The sequence below is a fragment of the Podarcis pityusensis genome (genome assembly GCF_964106645.2).
Source record: "Podarcis pityusensis genome assembly, chromosome: Z".
Lineage (NCBI taxonomy): Eukaryota > Metazoa > Chordata > Lepidosauria > Squamata > Lacertidae > Podarcis > Podarcis pityusensis.
The window spans coordinates 20,574,842-20,592,708 of NC_138044.1; the positions used below are offsets into that span (position 1 = coordinate 20,574,842).

General features: G+C 46.6%; 1 protein-coding gene across 3 annotated transcripts in view; it reads right to left on the bottom strand.

Moving 5' to 3' along the window:
• Window positions 1–17,867, bottom strand: part of OPHN1 (oligophrenin 1) — a 130,597-nt gene that overhangs the window by 40,776 nt on the left and 71,954 nt on the right. For all 3 annotated transcript variants that reach the window (XM_080989790.1, XM_080989792.1, XM_080989791.1), the window contains 4 exons: window positions 13,975–14,059; window positions 13,410–13,468; window positions 10,240–10,345; window positions 1,023–1,182 (listed from right to left, as the gene is read on the bottom strand). In XM_080989790.1, the coding sequence (XP_080845916.1) occupies window positions 1,023–1,182; window positions 10,240–10,345; window positions 13,410–13,468; window positions 13,975–14,059 (410 nt within the window). The remainder of the gene's footprint in view (window positions 1–1,022; window positions 1,183–10,239; window positions 10,346–13,409; window positions 13,469–13,974; window positions 14,060–17,867) is intronic.

Genomic DNA, 17,867 nt, shown 5'->3' on the forward strand with positions numbered 1-17,867 from the left:
AGGGCTTTAAAAAAATGTTTATCCTTTTTTGGAGGGTGGAGGGAGGGAGTTCGATTGTTTAAACTGGATTTTTAATTAAAGGCCACTTTTCCAGGTCAATAAAAAAAGCTGTGGTGCTGGTGGTAATCTCCTGAAGCATTATAGAGAAGGCTCCATCGGTCAGATATTACACTGCTTTATTGCTTTGCTAATGTGGGGTCAGGTAATGGAATCCCATGAGAACATAAGAAGAGCCAGCTGGATCAGGCGCAATGGCCCATCTAGTCCAACATCCTGTGCTCAGTGCCCCAGTGGGAAACCAGTAAGCAGGATTCAAGCACAAAAGATCGCTCCCCTCCTCCTGCGGTTTACAGCAACTGGAACCCTCTTTATCTCCGATAATCCCCATCATTAGACTTGCTAGGCAGAACATCCAAGTGTGGCCCACCTGGGAAATCTTCCACTGCAGTATTTCACCACCAGATCTCTGCTGTTTACTCAGTTCTCAAATGATGAATATGCATCTTCCACAAACGAGAAATGATGCTTCCTTTAGGAAGCATGAAAATTAAAATTTCTCTACCCAATTGACCACAAACCCTTCCTTCTGGAAAGTTCAGGACTTTGTGTTTGGCTTTTATTTACTTTCTCACACACAAATACACCCACATGCCTTCCACGAAATAAACATTCATTGTGTAACGTGAAGCACATTAAAAGCTCTATTTAGCTGGTTTCTTCCTATGCATAATTGTTTAGAAAATATATGGCAGCAGAACAGACTTAAATTGCCACTCTTCCCCTCCCACCACCACCATGGGTATGTAGCGCAATCTCCATGCCTGTCTACTCAGAAGCAAGTCCGTTGAAATCCACAGGGCAGGGCTGCAGCCTTAATCATCCTTGATGAAAAGCAACCTAGCCCTTGTAAAATCCCTTTGCAAGGGATAAGCACCTCAATCCTAACTCAAGTAAGGCTCTTCGCTGGGGGGGGGGGGGGCAGGGGAGAGTAGGAAATTGGTGTACTGTTGGCTCTGCCATACCTTGTGGAAATGCTCAATGAGGATCTCCACCACAATGTTCTGAAACTTGATGTTCATCATCGCAGCGACGGTGTCCTCCTGGGCTCGCATGAGTGTGGGGCCAAATATGACCCCCATGTTAGACGGAGACATCAGGTTCTCCCGGCTGTGTTCACACACACTGTCAGAAGAGGAGAAAGAAAGCAAGAAAATTAGGGTGGAAATCAGAGGAGCATCTGATCGGGGATTCTGGAGCCGAAATTCCATGAACTGCAAGGCTTGGTTCCCCAACTACAGCTGTTCGTGGACAGGGAAAGCTTGACCACTATATGTTGTGTATTAGTAACCTCAAAGCTGGACTGCTGTGATGTGCTCTATGTGGGGCTGCCCTTGGGCCTGGTTCGGAAGATGCAACTGGGGCAGGGTACTGCAGCCAGATCAGTGGCATGGCTAGGGCTTTTGCCACCTGCGGCGGATACAGAGTTTGCCGTCCCTCTTGCTGTTCCTCATCTGGGAACCCTGCTGGCTTGCCACAGCCCTCCCCTCTGCTACAAGTGTATTTTCCTTCTGTCCCTGTCCCCCACTAATGAAGGGGCAGGAAGGAACTTGATTCCCAGACTCCACCTCTTTGCTTTACAGTGGTGCCTCGCAAGACGAAATTAATCCGTTCCGCGAGTCTCTTCGTCTTGCGGTTTTTTCGTCTTGCGAAGCACGGCTATTAGCGGCTTAGCGGCTTTAAGAAAAAGGAAACAAACTCGCAATAACTCGCAAGACGTTTCGTCTTGCGAAGCAAGCCCATAGGGAAATTCGTCTAACGACTCTTTCGTCTAGCGAGTTTTTCGTCTTGCGAGGCATTTGTCTTGCGGGGCACCACTGTACTTGTATTGCCACACCAGGCTGGAATAGGAGAGCTCAAGTACTTTTAAAATAAACATTATGAATAGCAGCAGCATCTGACATGCTGACTTGTAGTGCAGGGGGCAGGATCTCATACAGCTCACTGAATACAAGAATATCTGTGCTATCATACTGTACATTTTTGAAAACTATGACAAACCCATAAAAACACACTAATAGTTCCCCTTCTTAGTTTATGACAATATGCAGCATCCCCAGGTCTTGGAGAACTTCAGCCAGGGCTGAGACTCCTTGAGGGGATTGCTGGAGACGGAAGTATAAACACTCATAGCCTCAAGTTCCAGAACACTTGCTGTGCACACGAAGACAGACTCCCTTCGAGCAAACTCAGACTTCTACAAATCCACCAGAATAATAATGGCAACAAGTATCTCCTACCCATGCTATGGTTATGATTGTTATTACTTATATATTACATTTCCATCTGCCTTCTCTCTGGGGCGAAGGTTGCTACCGTAATCTACCAAACCCTTGGCACGTGTTTAGAGAGGAGTGGCAGAACCACCACACTGGGGGTCTGGGAGAAAGACCGTGACCTCCTCCTCCCCTCTTCCCGCCTCCCCCCACCCCCAAACGTGATGGGCTGCTCCACCGCCTCCTCAGATCCCCAGAACAGCATTAAGGCCGTAATGAACTAAATAGCAGACAACAAAGCACAAAAGGTCACGGGCTGCTCAGGCACGACTTCCTCAGGGAGAGCCTTTCTGCCTCCTCACTCTCCCTTCCCCCCAGGCTACATGGCACCCCCTCGGCCCTTTAACCAAGCAATAAAACAACCGCGGAGCCCTCCCCATGCTTGAAATCTTAGCTGCTCCCTGCTTTCCTCCTCCATTCAGCCAGTGGGGACCCCATCGCCCAGCCTCCCCTGCTGCCCAGTTTGTTATGCCCTCTGCACCCCACTTCCCCGCCAGTGAGCCAGACTGTTTATGGGAGCTTCTGGCCGAGGATGTGCTGGCTGCCCAACTACTACCGAGCCAGGCTCAAAATCCTTGCATTAATTCACAAGCCCTGAACAACCTTAGGGACCTTGCCTGAGTACTTACAACTCAAAAGCTGAGATAACCTGCAAGAATGTTGCTGGTCATTCCCTGAGTTGGCAAGGCTCGTTTGACCACAAAAGGAAACCAAGCCTTTATTGTCAGCTGCCCAGTCCTGTCAACTCTCTGCCGCTGGAGATTCAGCAGGCCCCTTTGCGCTAACTTTTAAAACATCCACTGAAACCTTTTCTGTTCTGCAGGCAATTAAGAGGACAATAGCCCGCAATAGGCTATTGATGCCTGTTTTTAATTTATTTTTGCTTTAAACTTGTTTTTATTCTTTCGTGACATTTTTGTTTGGTCTTTATCTTTTTAATGCTCTAAACTATTTTGTGATTTAGCGGTATATAGCTATTCAAGTAAACAAGCAAGAAGGCAAGCAAGCAAGCAAACAAACAACCCCACCCCTATGGTGAAGCATTATGGGATTCTTCTGCATTATTATTCATTAACAGAAATATATTAAAGCAGTTTACAGTAATAAAAACATAAAAGCATACAGTAAAAGCATTAAAAAAGTTAAAAACAAACACCAGTAAACCATTGCGGAAGGATGTCCTCTTAATTGCCTGTAAACACCTGGCAGAATATAACTTTTCAGCAGGCTTTTAAAAGTTGGCACAGAAGGTGCCCACTGAATCTCTAGTCACAGTGTTCCACTGCACTGGCCCAATGATGCCCATGGTTATCAAATGAGCCTCTCCAGCTCATTTTGTGTGATGGGGTATCAATGGAGGGAGGTTAAATTACTGCATTAAAATGTAAGAAGAGCCTGCTGGATTAGGCCAATGGCCCACCCAGTCTAGCATCCTGTTCCCACATTGGGAACATCCAACCTGATGTCCTAATGGGAAGCACTCTGCCCACCAGCAATTGCCAGTAATTGGTATTCAGAGGCATACTGGCTCTGACGGTGGAGGCAGAACATACTCTTGCAAACTCTAAAAATGAAACTTGCAGACATTTCAGGTGCACCTTCAGAAAGTTGGCAAAAAAAGTAGATTTGACATCCTTCAGATGTATACGTGGGTGTCTACTGCTGTGCTCCCGCCTGTTATTAATTCTCTTTTCTTTACACAAGCACTTTTGCTTGAGCAGTTTTGATACTTTTGTGTAATGTTGGAAATTTTGATTGCTTCTTTAAAGTTCAAGCCAATGCTTTAAGCAAATGTTAATGGGTTTGGTCATAAACCAGCTTGAGGCTGTGGTTTAATAAATTTGCAAAAAGCAAAGGGAGAAGCAAAAAAATAATAATGCCAGCAACGTCAAACCCATGCGGGGAACATGTCACAGGTAAATCACAATTCAGTGGCTCCCAAACTCATTTGAGGGCCTTAGGACCCTGTGTTCCAGAAGCTCATCCCCAGTGCACCCTACCCTATGAAAAGCATCATAGCAGAATTGCCTGCCCAATAAAATTCAAAACATTAGTGATTAATTGCAAAACCCAATTAAAATCATTTAGCTTAATTAATTCAACAAAACTGATAGACTTGATCCACTGATGCCAGGTTTTCGAAGTACACCTGCAGTGCCCACCCCTGCCACCTCGTGTCTTAGAGCTCCCCTAGGTAATCCCCCCAATCCACAAGGCAGATCACTCCACTATGAGATCCACCGCCATAGTTGAACATGCCTCTTTTGCACCATAAAGGGGGACAAGGAGAGAACCCACTGCGCGAAGGGGAGCGCGCGCTCCCCATGAGGCAGGTGGTGAGTGGCAGACCCAGAGGGGCAGTGACTGAGCTGCGAGGGACCCCGGCGGTGGTGCTGCTTGCTGCCTGCGAGCAACACCTCCTGACCGTGTCATTTCTCGCTCCACCTTGGACCACCTCAGACCCCCGCAGCACTCCGCTCACCGCCTGCCTCGTGGGGAGCGCTCTCTCCCCTGCACGCAGCGGGTTCTCTTAGCATGTCTCCTTGCCCCCCTTTTCAGCGCCATGAGTTGGCTGTGTCTTTAGTGCTCACCACGTGCACTAGCTTGTTGCTGGTAGTGGCGGCAGTGGAGGAGGTAGTGGCAGCGAGCCAGGAGCCAGAGAGCCAGCAGCAACAGGGCAGGCTGGATTTAGGACCCTGGCGGGCCTGATCTGGCCCGAGGACCGTAGTTTGCCGACCTCTGAGCTAAGTGCATCATCTTTCCACCTGGCGCTCTTGAACCTGTTAGCGGAAACAGAATGGGACTTGAAAATAGCAGCCCAGGGCTCTATTGCTCAATGCTGAAAGACCTCCTGTCTTAGTCATTTGGATTGCTGGTACTCTGGGGTTTGGCAAATTGCCCTCCTTGAAACGTATCTCGTAAACTTAAAATAACTAAAGGGCAGAGCTTGAAAGATAGGCTTTTTTGGCTCTATGGAAGTATATGCAAATGCCTGGTTGTTCTAAGGCTTTGTAGAATAATAATAATAATAATAATAATAATAATAATAAAATAATTTATTATTTATACCCCACCCATCTGGCTGGGTTTCCCCAGCCACTCTGGGTGTCTTCCAACACAATATTAAAATACAATAGTCTATTAAACATTAAAAGCTTCCCTAAACAGGGCTGCCCAGTTGTCTTTTAAAGGTCTGGTAGTTTTTCTCTTTGACCTCTGGTGGGAGGGTGTTCCACAGGGTGGGTGCCACTACTGAGAAGGCCCTCTGCCTGGTTCCTTATAACTTGGCTTCTCACAGCGAGGGAACCACCAGAAGGCTCTCAGCGTGGACCACAGTGTCCGGACAGAACGATGGGGGTGGAGACGCTCCTTCAGCTATATATACAGAACCGGGGCTGTTTAGGGCTTTAAAGGTCAGCACCAACACTTTGAACTGTGCTGAGAAACGTACTGGGGGCCAATGTAGGTCTTTCAAGACCGGTGTTACGTGGTCTCGGTGGCCACTCCCAATCACCAGTCTAGCTGCCACAGTCTGGATTAGTTGTAGTTTCTGGGTCACCTTCCGGGTCACATAGAGCGCATTGCAGTAGTCCAAGCGAGAGATAACTAGAGCATGCACCACTCTGGTGAGACAGTCTGTGGGCAGGTAGGGTCTCAGCCTGCGTACCAGATGGAGCTGGTAGACAGCCGCCCTGGATACAGAATTGACCTGCGCCTCCATGGATAGCTGTGAGTCCAAAATGACTCCGAGGCTGCGCACCTGGTCCTTCAGGGGCACAGTTACCCCATTCAGGACCAGGGAGTCCTCCACACCTGTCCTCCAAGAACAGTACTTCTGTCTTGTCAGGATTCAACCTCAATCCATTAGCCGCCATCCATCCTCCAACCACCTCCAGGCACTCACACAGAACCATCACCACCTTCACTGGTTTTGATTTAAAAGAGAGGTGGAGCTGGGCATCATCTGCATATTGATGGACACCCAGTCCACACACCCTGAAGCTTCATGTAGACATTAAAAAGCATGGGGGAGAGGATGGAATCCTGAGGCACCCCACAAGTGAGGGCCCAGGGGTCTGAACACTCATCCCCCACCACCACTTTCTGGACACGGCCCAGGAGGAAGGAGCGGAATCACTGTATAACAGTGCCACCAGCTCCCAGCTCCTCTAGTCGGTCCAGAAGGATGTTATGGTCGATTGTATCAAAGGCCACTGAGAGATCCAGCAGAAGTAGGAAACAGCTCTCACCTTTGTCCCTAGCCTGCTGGAGATCGTCAACCAGTGCAACCAAGGCAGTTTCAGTCCCATGATGAGGCCTGAATCCTGATTGGAAGGGATCCAAATGGTCCGCATCCTCCAGGCGTGCCTGGAGTTGTTCAGAAACCATCTGCTCAATCACCTTGCCCAAGAATGGAAGATTTGAGATTGGACAATAGTTGGCCATACTGGCCGGGTGTAAAGTTTTTTTTTAAAAAGCGGTTTAATGACCGCCTCTTTCAGCAGGTCTGGGAATGATCCCTCACAGAGGGAAGCATTCACCACCCCACAGAGCCCATTGCCCAGCCCTTCCCAGCTTGCTTTTATTAGCCAGGATGGGCAAGGATCAAGGAGACAGGTGGTTGGTTTCTCACGTCCAAGCAGCCTGTCCACATCCTAGGGGTAACACAACTTGACCAGACAGGGCTCTAGCATTCTCCTGCCCCAGCCCTGCTCTCACGGTGGTGTTTACCTCCTTCCAAACATGAGCAACCTGCAAAATCGTTGCAGAAGATCTTGGGGTCTTTACAAGGCCCCGATGGTAAAGGTGGTTCCGTTAAACTGAGAACCACCTGAAAGAGTCTCCTGCTACTATTTTCTGCAGATGCAATAGAGGCGGTGAAGAAAGCCGTCTTCGCCGTCGCTATCACCACTTAGTAAGCTCGACGTTGAGCTCTAACCCGTGTCCGGTCCGATTCAGAATGAGTTTTATGCCACCGACACTCTAGCCGTCTCAGCGATTGTTTCCTCGCCCTCAGCTCTGAAGAAAACCACGGGGCTGTCCAGGCTCCATGCAATCGGAGAGGGCACTTCTGAGCCAGACAGTCGATAGCCCTGGTTAACTCCGCATTCCAGTGGGCCACCAGAGAATCAGCTGAAAGGCCATCAACATGGGATAAAGCATCCCCTACTACTCTCTGGAAACCATTTGGATCCATTAAGTGGCGGGGGCGGACCATCCGAATTGGTCCCACCTCCCTGCAGAGGGGAAGGGTCGCGGAGAAGTCCAGTTGCACCAGGAAGTGATCCGACCATGCCACTTCTTTTGTTTCACTTTTACTTAGTGTCATATCATCCACGTCACTAGAGGTGAACACCAGGTCTAAGGCATGGCCATAACTATGAGTTGGGCCAAACCTATTCAGGGACAGCCCCATGGAGGCCATGCTTTCCACGAAGTCCCGAGCAGCCACTTGTAAGGTCATGTCGGCATGGATGTTAAAATCTCCCAGGAAAACCAAACTAGGTGTCTCCAGAAGAACATCTGCCATGACCTGAAGCAGCTCAGGCAGGGAATCCTTGGTGCAGCGGGGAGGTTGGTACACCAAAATGAATCCTGTACTGCCCCTATTGCCCAACTTCCAGAACATGCACTCAGAGAACTGGGTCTTCCCAGTAGGACGCCTGATGCAAGCTAGTGTCTTCCTAAAAATCACTGCAACCCTCCCCTTCCCCGCCCACATGACCTGGGTTGCTGTGCATAAGAGAAACCTGGTGGACAAGCAGCAGCTAAGACAGGCCAATCTGCTTCATCCAACCAAGTCTCTGTTACACATGCCAGGTCAAGCCCTCCATCCACGATCAAGTCATGGATGGCAGTGGTCTTATGAATCATTGACCTAGCATTACACAGCAACACCGTCAGGTCAGGTCGGTTTCCCTTGTTGATTCCAGTATTCATCCGTTCAAGACCAGACCCGGAGGCAGGGATAGTCCTCAAACAATGACTAAGCCTGCCTCCTCAGTAATGACATGGTCTGGTCTTAGCGTGACTCCTCCTGCTGCCCATGATCACTGAGATCGTATGTCCCAGTGAATCCCCCCCCCCCCCGTGGAACTTGCCCCAGCCATTATTATTCTCAATAATGATAGAATTCACAGATGGGGAACACTTAGGTTTTTATATATCTTTGTTATTTGTAAAGGGAATATTTGTATGAGCCAACGCTTTAATATCCCTTTGAAGCTGTGCTGTATCTTTGAACTTCTGTCCTTCAAGGCTATGATGCTTTAGCACAATGATTCCCAAAGTGTGGGCAGAACCACCCCCTGCAAGGCAGTGGAATTACCTGAGTGGGGGGGCGTCTAGAGGCAAGGGGGCCAGCAGGGGTGCTGGAGGTATGAGTATCAGACTTTGAGAAGTTGCTATCACTGGATCAAGTTCATCCATTTTGTGCTGAATTAATTAAACTAAATAGTATTCATTGAGATTTGAATAAATGTGCAATCAATTGTTACTCTTCTTCCTCTTCTTATTTGCATTATTATCTTCTCTAGTGGGTCATGCAAATCACTATTTTTAATGATGCTTTTTATAGGGTGGGGGGCATTTGGCGTGAGTTTATGGAACCAAGGGGGCCTGAAATGTTTGGGAACCACTGCTTTATTATCTTTATTTTTCATTCTTTGTTTTCTTTCTTTTTGCCATGTCTGTAAGTCCTAACAAAACCAATAAAATATGGAAGGAGGAGGAGGATTTCAACAAATCTTTGGGGCCAATGAAGCCTGCAATGAAATCTATGCCAGAAGGCTGAAACCAGAAAGAGGAAAAGGCTGGAGATTATAATCTACATCACACCCAGCAATTGCACAATGAAATTTCAAATTGCCAAAACCAGGCATATTTTCCTCTGACAAGCACTTAAGAGTGGTGCTTTGTTGGAGAAGAAGAAGAAAAAATCACATTTCTAAAACTGATTTTCCTGAGGTCTGGAAACAATCAAACCCTCCTGCTCTGAAAGCCAAGGCTTGTTCTCAAACATCCTCCTTGCCGTATCAGAATTGCAACAGCCTCCCTTTTCTAGATTATTATTATTTATTAAACTTATTGGTTTCTTTTAAAAAAAAGTAACTCAAAGTGGCTTACAACAATAAATAAATACTGCATTCATGAAAAACAAAATCTAAAACATCTTCACATTTTTAAAAACTGGATTGAAACGCAAACACACCTGCACAAAAGGGCCACAGATAATTAAAAGCCAGAGGCCTGACAAAAGTCTGCTGCCACAAGTAGGGTGCCAGAGGCCTGACAAAAGAATACCACAAGTAGGGTGCCACCACTGAAAAGGCCCCGTTCTCGTGTTACCACCCTCCGGAACCCTTGCAGAGGAGGAACATGAAGGAGAGCCTCAGGTGATGACTGCAGGGTTTGGGTCAGTTCATATGGAGAGAGGCAGTCCTTGGGGTATTTGGGTCCTGAGCCATTTAAGGCTTTATAGGTCACACCCAGCACTCTGAACTGGAAACTAATTGGTAACCAGGGCAGTCGGGGCAAGCTGGCGTTATGTATCCATCATGGGCAACCCCGAAGCAGAGAGAGGATGTGTTAGGCCATCACCAACAGCCAAGACTCTGTTGGGTCTATAGTTCAATCCACACTGCACCACACATACACATCATGAAGGCAAAATCCTGACAAGCAACCCTTCTGTGGAAGGCAACTCTGACAGAAGTCACATGTCAACTGCGGATGTCAACCCCTTCCTTCTCTCTCCACACCCCCTTGTATAGATCACTCTTGCTGGAGTCCTGATCACTTGCAGGGAGCTTCTGGAATCAGGCCCAAGGCACAGTTGAGCAGAAGTCTGCCAGCTGCCAACCCCCCTGATTTACAATAGGAATCTTGCATAGAAACGCCAACTTACTGGACCAGGTGCCTGATGATCATTTCTAGCATCTCTCGGTTTTTGTCAGGGAGTTTATAGACAAGGGAATGGATCGCCCCCAGCCTATAATCCAGGTTGTCAGACTCTAGGAAGGAAAAAAATAATCAGATTTTCAGTTTGAGGTAAATACACAGAGGCTTCGCTTCTGGTGCAAACAGCAGCTGCTGTGTGTGTGTTTAAGCAGGACATGTCAATTGGTGGAGTTACATTGTCTCTCCTCACTTCCAGATTGTGATTCTGCTCCCCCAGGGTTGCTGCTTTCAAAACAAAAAGCGTGTGAACTAACTTAATCTTTTAGTGTGGCAGCATCTACTGACATCAGGCAGGTGCCACCTGTTAAAACATTTTTATTTTGGCAACTCTACCTAGATGTTTACAAAGCTGGGGTGAGTTCTAATCTGTTTTTCGTCTTTTCACATTTTGGGAAGTCTTAAAATTATTGTTGTTGAATTTATTATTATTTTACTTTTACCTGTTGAAATTTTCTCATTGGTAATTTTACTATTTTATCTTTTTTGTAAACTGCTTTGAGGTGCGTTTAGGGGGAGGAACCCAAGTAGTGTATAAATTGTATTAAATACTAATAAATATTAACTGCAACGAGCAACAGCTGCTCTTGGCTGCGATGAAAATCAGTGTCACAGTACTGATTTTGCTAAATTCTTGCTGAGGGCAGGGAGGATTTTGTGCAGAAATAAGTGGAACTTATTTCTTATTTCTTATTTAGACACAGCTCATAGCATTTGAAAAAGAACTGGGAAGAACAGAGAAGTCAGAGGCAGCTAAAAGAGGGAATTGTTGATGGGTAAGTTTTCAATATAGTTTCCTCCTCCTTGTCTGTTTAGCCTGGAAGAGACTGAGGGGTGAGATGAGAACCATCTTCAAATATCTGAAGGGCTGTCCCATGGAAGATGGAGCAAGCTTGTCTTCTGCTGCTCCGGAAGGCTGGATTCAAACCAATGGATTCAAATGGAAATTTTGACTAAACATCAGGAAGAACTTTCTGACTGTAAGAGCCATTTCGACGGTGGAACGGTCTCCCTTGGAAGATGGTGGACTCTCCTTCCTTGGATGTTTTTAAGCAGAGGTTGGGTGGCCACCTGTCAGTTTCTTTAGCTCTGATTCCGGCACCTCCAGGGGCTGGACTGGATGAGTCTCGTGATTCCTTTCCAAAGCCCCATTTCTACCACCTCACCATTTAAACTAGAAGAATCCTTCACTCTTATGCATGCATTTTCCCTTGCAGCTCTGAGTCTCCACATACACACCATGCTCTCCAGCTGTTTTGGACTACAACTCCCATCAGCCACATAACACTGGGCTGATGGGCGTTGTAGTCTAAAACTGGTGGAGGTTAGAGGGATTGATTGATTGACTGAAACTGTCCTCCCAGGGTCCTGGCTCTGCCCCAAAGCACCTTCACAGCCAAGGTGCAGAGGTCGGAGCCTCTCTGCTGAGTGATGACAGGCCTCTAAGATGCCTCTGCAATTGGCCACTGTTGAGCCAAGGAGAATCTTCTGACAGTAAGAGCTGTTTTGATGGTGGAACAGACTCCCGTGAGAGGTAGTGGAGGTTTTTAAGCTGTCATGTATGATCTAGCTGAGATTCTTGCATTGCAGGGGGTTGGACTAGATAACTCTTTGGGTCCCTTCCAACTCTACAATTCTATGATTCCATGCTATTTTGTCTGTATGGCAGCATGGGGCTCACGTTACATGTTAACCGGGGAGCGGGGTTGCAGATTCTCCTTGGATAGACATCTCTCTGTCCTTCAATCAAGCCCAGAGCTCCAGGCCACTGATCTCCACTTGCCCCAGCTCAGCACAGAATGCAACCTTTCACCACCTGTGGCAAGTCTGTGCTGCATTACACCTCTGCTCCAGATCAGCTGGGCTCTTGTGAGCCCAATAATAGAGACTGACCCTGAGATAGGCCAGTGCGAAGCTTAATTTTTTTGCAAATTTCTTCAGTGAGGGGTTTTTAAAAATATGTTCTTGGGTGTGAGGGATTACAACCTGCTATTAATTGGATAACATTTAGCTTGTTAAGTCTACGTTTAATGAAGAAGCACATAAACGGCTTTCAGGAAACCAAGGAATTTTAATTTTACCTTCTGCAAATGTCAGGCAATGATAATTAATTAATTAATTAACAAATATTAATATTACTTTGCAAGTACTTGGCAATCATTTTTAATGATCGCTATGTGATTTTTACACACATTTTACTGACCAAGCAAAGATAAATTGTATTAATTCAACCCGTGGGAAAGGATGCGAGAGGGTAAGTTGTGGATGCTCTCTTGCACTTGCTTAAGGAAGCCTGCGCTTCAAGCTAGCTTGCAAACCCGCGAAACCACTCACAGAGAAACAGGGAGAGGAGGTTGGATGTTGAAAACGGGAAGCACCAGGGAGCTCATTACAGCCAGCAGGAGTTCAATCAAGATGACCAGATTCTTGATTTATCCACTCATTTAATTAAATTGTTGTCCAGGCCTAGTAATACAATACTGTGCAAATTTGGACTGTCGACCTAATTGAAAGGTTTCAGAGAATTAACCGTGCTGCTTTGATTGTCCATGGAACAATCAATTAAAAGGGGGGGAAACATTGGCCATGACATCCTCAAGTGAGATTTGCTGTTCTTGCCCTAGCTCAGTGGTTCTCAAAGTGGGTAGTCCTGCAAGGGGGCAGCAGGGGAAGCACCGGAAGTCTATTGACTATTAGACTTTGAAAAGCAGGTAACACAGGATCAAGTCCATCAATTTTGGTGAATTAAACTCAATAGTTTTAATCCGATTTTGGATACACATGCAATGAACTGTTACTGTTTTATTATCTTCCTTAGTAGGCATACACAATACAAAAAAGAAATTTGGGGGGCAGTTGGGAGGAGGAGGAAATATCCATTTTGGGAGGTAAGTAGTAGGACCTGCCTTGGTTTATATGAGAGGAGAAGAGGCACATGTCCGTTTTCTATGTGCTATCACCTCCTTTACAGAACATGAGAAAGTGGTTCTTCCAAGGCGCTTAGCACAGATCTAACATTCCAGAGAAAAGAACCTTGTCCTCATCAGGCAAAGCAGCTGACACCCTCCAGAAAACTACTCTTAATAGCAGCTCACCACCACCCTGCTCCCAGGCACTTACTGGCAGCTAAGATCAATTCTTTGTGAAGCTTATACGTCATGACAGGTTCAGAGAGATTCCTGTGGTGGGGGGAAGAAAGAGAGAGTGCAATGCATAAGTTCCATAGGAAACAGGGAGGCCCAGCTGTGCTCTACTCAATCTGGAACAATTTGTATGTTGTTGTTGTTGTTGTTGTTGTTGTTGTTGTTTTAAAAAATCTCAATAAATTCCATCAAGACCACTCTATGTCCAAGGCCCTGGTGATATGGGTTGAAGTTTCCTTGTTTCATGGACAGGGACACAGCTCAGTGGAAGAGCTCCTGTTCTGCATGCAGAAGGACCTCGGTCACTTCCTCAGCTTCAGGTGAGCATAGCTGGGAAAGATTTCCACTGACACCTTGAGTGGAGAGAATTGGGCAAATGGAGCAGCCGTCTAAGGCAGTGCTCACAGGATAAGACAAGTGCAGTGAAACACAGGAAAGCTGTTTTTAACCAGCTCCATGCCCTCTGTCCACCCACTCTGTGCAGATTAGCTAGATAAAGGTCAGATATTTTAGAAAGCAGAAACTGAGAAAGAATAACCTACCTGAGGTAGAACTTCAATGAGCTTGTAATTGTCTTGATGTCCCAGTCACTATTTTGGAAATCCACATCCCCTGGGCACTTCGGGTCTGGAGAGAGGAAAAGAGAAGAGGCAAAAATTTTTTGAAAGGTTTAGAAAACAGACCAGGAAACCACCGTTTGTAACTTCTTGTTCTGTGAAGGGAAGCAATTAAAACATTTCAGGCTCAACAGTCTGAGAAAACCACAGTGTTACACCACCTTCCCCTGGTGTTCCACTTGAAATTTGCTCTCCTTGTTATTTTCATTTTATTGTTCCCAATGACAAATGAATTCCTTTTTGGTATTGAAAAAGGCCAAGGGGGAAGCACAGAGAATATCCAGAACATGGTCCCCGTGATGAGATTCATCCAAGCGACCACAACATTTTTGTGGAAGCGCAAAAGACAGTATTTAATGGAGAAAGTGGCACCCCCAAATTTCCACTGGGGATGGGGGGAAGAATGGCTCAAAAGTGTGAGCAGCGGAGCTACCTGGGGCTCTCCAAAGGACAGGTGCATCTCTCCACTACCACCACCCTGGGTTATTTATTTATTTATTTACTTACTTATTTATAAAAAATATTTAGATCCCACCATATTACAATAATCTATCAGGGCAGTTTACAACAGTAAAAATAAGATAAAAACATACAAGGGAAGCATAAGAAATTAAAAGGAAAGAAGTTAAAAACAAATGCTGGTAACCCAATGTGAAAGGATGTATTCTTCATTGCCTTCATTGCTATTGGCTTCAGTCTCTCCTGCAAGACGAGGGAAGAGTTTTCTTGATTGTTGGTCCAAAGGCTTTGTTCAAGCCTTCATATATTTGGTGAGTGCTGCCGCTGTCAGCAGTGAGTTGAACACTCCAAGGCAGCTTTAGTCGTTGGCACATTGTCTGGCAACTCACTGGGTATCACTTTCTCAGTGTAGAAAGCATCTTTCAACAGGGTAGCTCACAAAAGACTTTTGCAGCAATAACAAGGCTCCATGTCTTTTATGCCGGCCTCAAACCAGTCATGGATCTGTTGTTCTCTTTGATTGCCTATGTCGTAGGTTGCCTCTTTGATGCAGCTCCACCTTGCTTTGATGCTGTCAGCTCAGTAGAGCTTGTTCAGTGGAATCAGAGAAACATTCACAAAGTTCAGGTATGACTGTTCTGACAGTGTTGATTTGAGGCCACACTTTCTGCTTGTATCTTATGCCAATCAGGTTGAGCTTATAACTCATAACTGCTGCCTCCTCTATTGCTTTTGCTGCGTTTGCAGCACCAAAGTCACCTCTCTGGGGTGCAAGCCTGTGCAGTGTGTATGGAGGTCCTGGGCTGCCCGGACAACAAGACCCCCTGATGTGGTCCAAAGGAAAGGAAAGCAATACATTTGGCACCAGGAGTTTCTGGAAGGAGGTATACAAGACACCATTCAGTCACCTAAAGAGACTCCACTCTGGATACTGCACACAGCTGGTGGAACAGAAGTTTTCAGCAGGTGGTTAAAAAGTTGAAGCAGAAAGTACCCTGGACCTAGGTTGTTCAGGGCTTTGTAAATCAATGCAACCTGGCTCGGTAGTAGATGGGCAGTGCAGTGCAGCTGTTTTAACAATGGTGTCGCATGCCCTCGGCCAGAAGCTCCCATCAGCAATCTGGTTGCAGTGCTCTGCACCAGCTGGAGCTTCTGAAACAGGCCCAAGGGCAGTCCTACACAAAGTGCATTGCAGTAATCCAGTCTGGGGGTTCCCAGTGGCCACACTAGAATTTGCACCTAGAATTTCTAATCCATTGCAGCTCTATGTTTTGTTAGTGTCAAGTGGGATTGATGGTGCCAGAAGCAGCAGCAGTAGCAAACTGGACAACCAAACCAAAGCACATTTAACAAACCCCAGCAGGGTCTCTCGATAGAAAGCACACGGAGCTATTTGCCCAGAGGAAAGGCAGGAGGACTATTAACAGCCATCAAACACACTTTGTCCCATGTAATTAATCATCGGAGAGTGTGACCCTGCCTTGTACAACTCAAGACTCTACAGGAATCCAATATAACAACAGCAAGGGAGAGCACAGCCAAGTGTTTTGAAACAAAACCAAAAAAAAGGGCAGCCAAGGAAGTAGGGCTCTTACAGGAATCAGCAGGCACTTTGCTGATTGGTAATAAAAAGGACCTGCTCAGAAAGTGACGGGGAGCCGGGAGATTTATTTCTTAGAAAGTGTCGATATTAACACCATCATAGCAGCCAGCTGGCCCTGACTCCAAACAACCACCTAGCTTCCACAATGATGTAATGGGAAAGAGTTGGCAGACCAAGTCCCCTCCAGCCTTCATGCAAAGCCACCCACTAAGATCTTGAAAGAGTGGTGCCATGATTTACTTTTTCTAAGCCCAAGCCCTCCTCACAGTGTAAGAGCCTGCTGGATCAGGCCAACAACCCATCCGGGTTAGGTTCCTGTGTTCACTGTGGCCAAATGGTCCCTATTGACCCAAGAATCCAGATAGACTGTCTCTGGGTCTGGAGGTTCCATAAGAGCATCAGAAGAGCCCAGCTACTGGACCAGGCCAGTGGCCTATCTAGTCTAGCCTCCTGTTCTCACAGTGACCAATGTTTCTACCAATGGTTTCCACCAATTAATATTCAGACACTTTACTCAGTCTGGCTTTGGAGAAAGAGCATTGCCTCCTTTTCCTCTATGAATTGGTCAAATCCTCTTTTAAAGCCGTCCAAGTTGGTAGCCATCACTGCTCCACGTGGGAGCGAGTTCCACTGTTTACCTATGTGCTACATCAAGAAGTACATAATTGTATCTGACCTGAATCCTACAATGTTCAGGTTCATTGGATGTCAAATTGGGCAATGATATCCAGGAAAGGTGTCCGAACACACAAAGAGCTGGCAGACAGACAAGGCACTTTCCAAAATCTCTAGCAGATTATTTGCTGGCCGTGTAAATCAAAATAACCTGCATCAATCTCTGTAAATGTATCCACCTCTGCTTCTTAACCTCTGTTGTTTTCCTGCTGTTGATTCTACCATTATTACAGTTGTGATATGTGCAGCTTCATTATATTAATTCCCAGTCTAACGTACATTTATCTATTGTTATGTATGAAATATTCACATTTCCAAAAACTCCCTCTTCCTGCTGTCCTGCCCCTAGTTGTTGGCATCTGTCTGTCTCAGGAGACCATGCAGGAATGCGCCTTTGGGGGTGAAGTCAAACTGCTGGAAGGTTGCAGCGTCTGCTGTGGCTCTAGAGGACTGATACGGGAGAGACATGTTTCGTTGCAGCTGGGGCAGATGAAAGCGTCCAGCTGTGCTGCTGCAGATGCAACATGGCGTTTTTCTCTGTGACCTCCTCCCAGTGGTCATTCCTCCTCTGGTCACTGCTGTAGTTATACAACCTGACAGTCTGTCTCCAGGCACTGCGGTTGTCTGCAAGGGACTCCCACACAGCAGGGTTGATGTTGCCCACCTTCATTTGCCCACCTTTGTAATGCAGAGTTGGTCTGCCTATGGGCCTGGTTCTTGAAGCTCCCCATGGAGCACGTCCTTGGGGGTCCTGCCATCTTCCATTCTGTGGACATAACCAAGCCAGCACAGATATTGCTGAGACAGTGCGAACCTGCTGGGAATGTGGGTTTGTTTGAGACTCTATCCTGCCATGTGATGCGCAAAATCTTCCTGACGTAGCACATGTGGAAGGTGTTGAGGCATCGCGCTTGTAGGTTGTAAGTTGCCCACGATTCACTTCCATAAAGCAGCGTGCTCAACACGCAAGCCTGGTAGACCTTCATCTAGGTACTGGTCGTTAGCATCACATTCTCCGATACCCTTTTGGAGAGGTGAGCCATTGCCAGAGCTGCCTTGCCAATACAGCTCAGCCATCGAT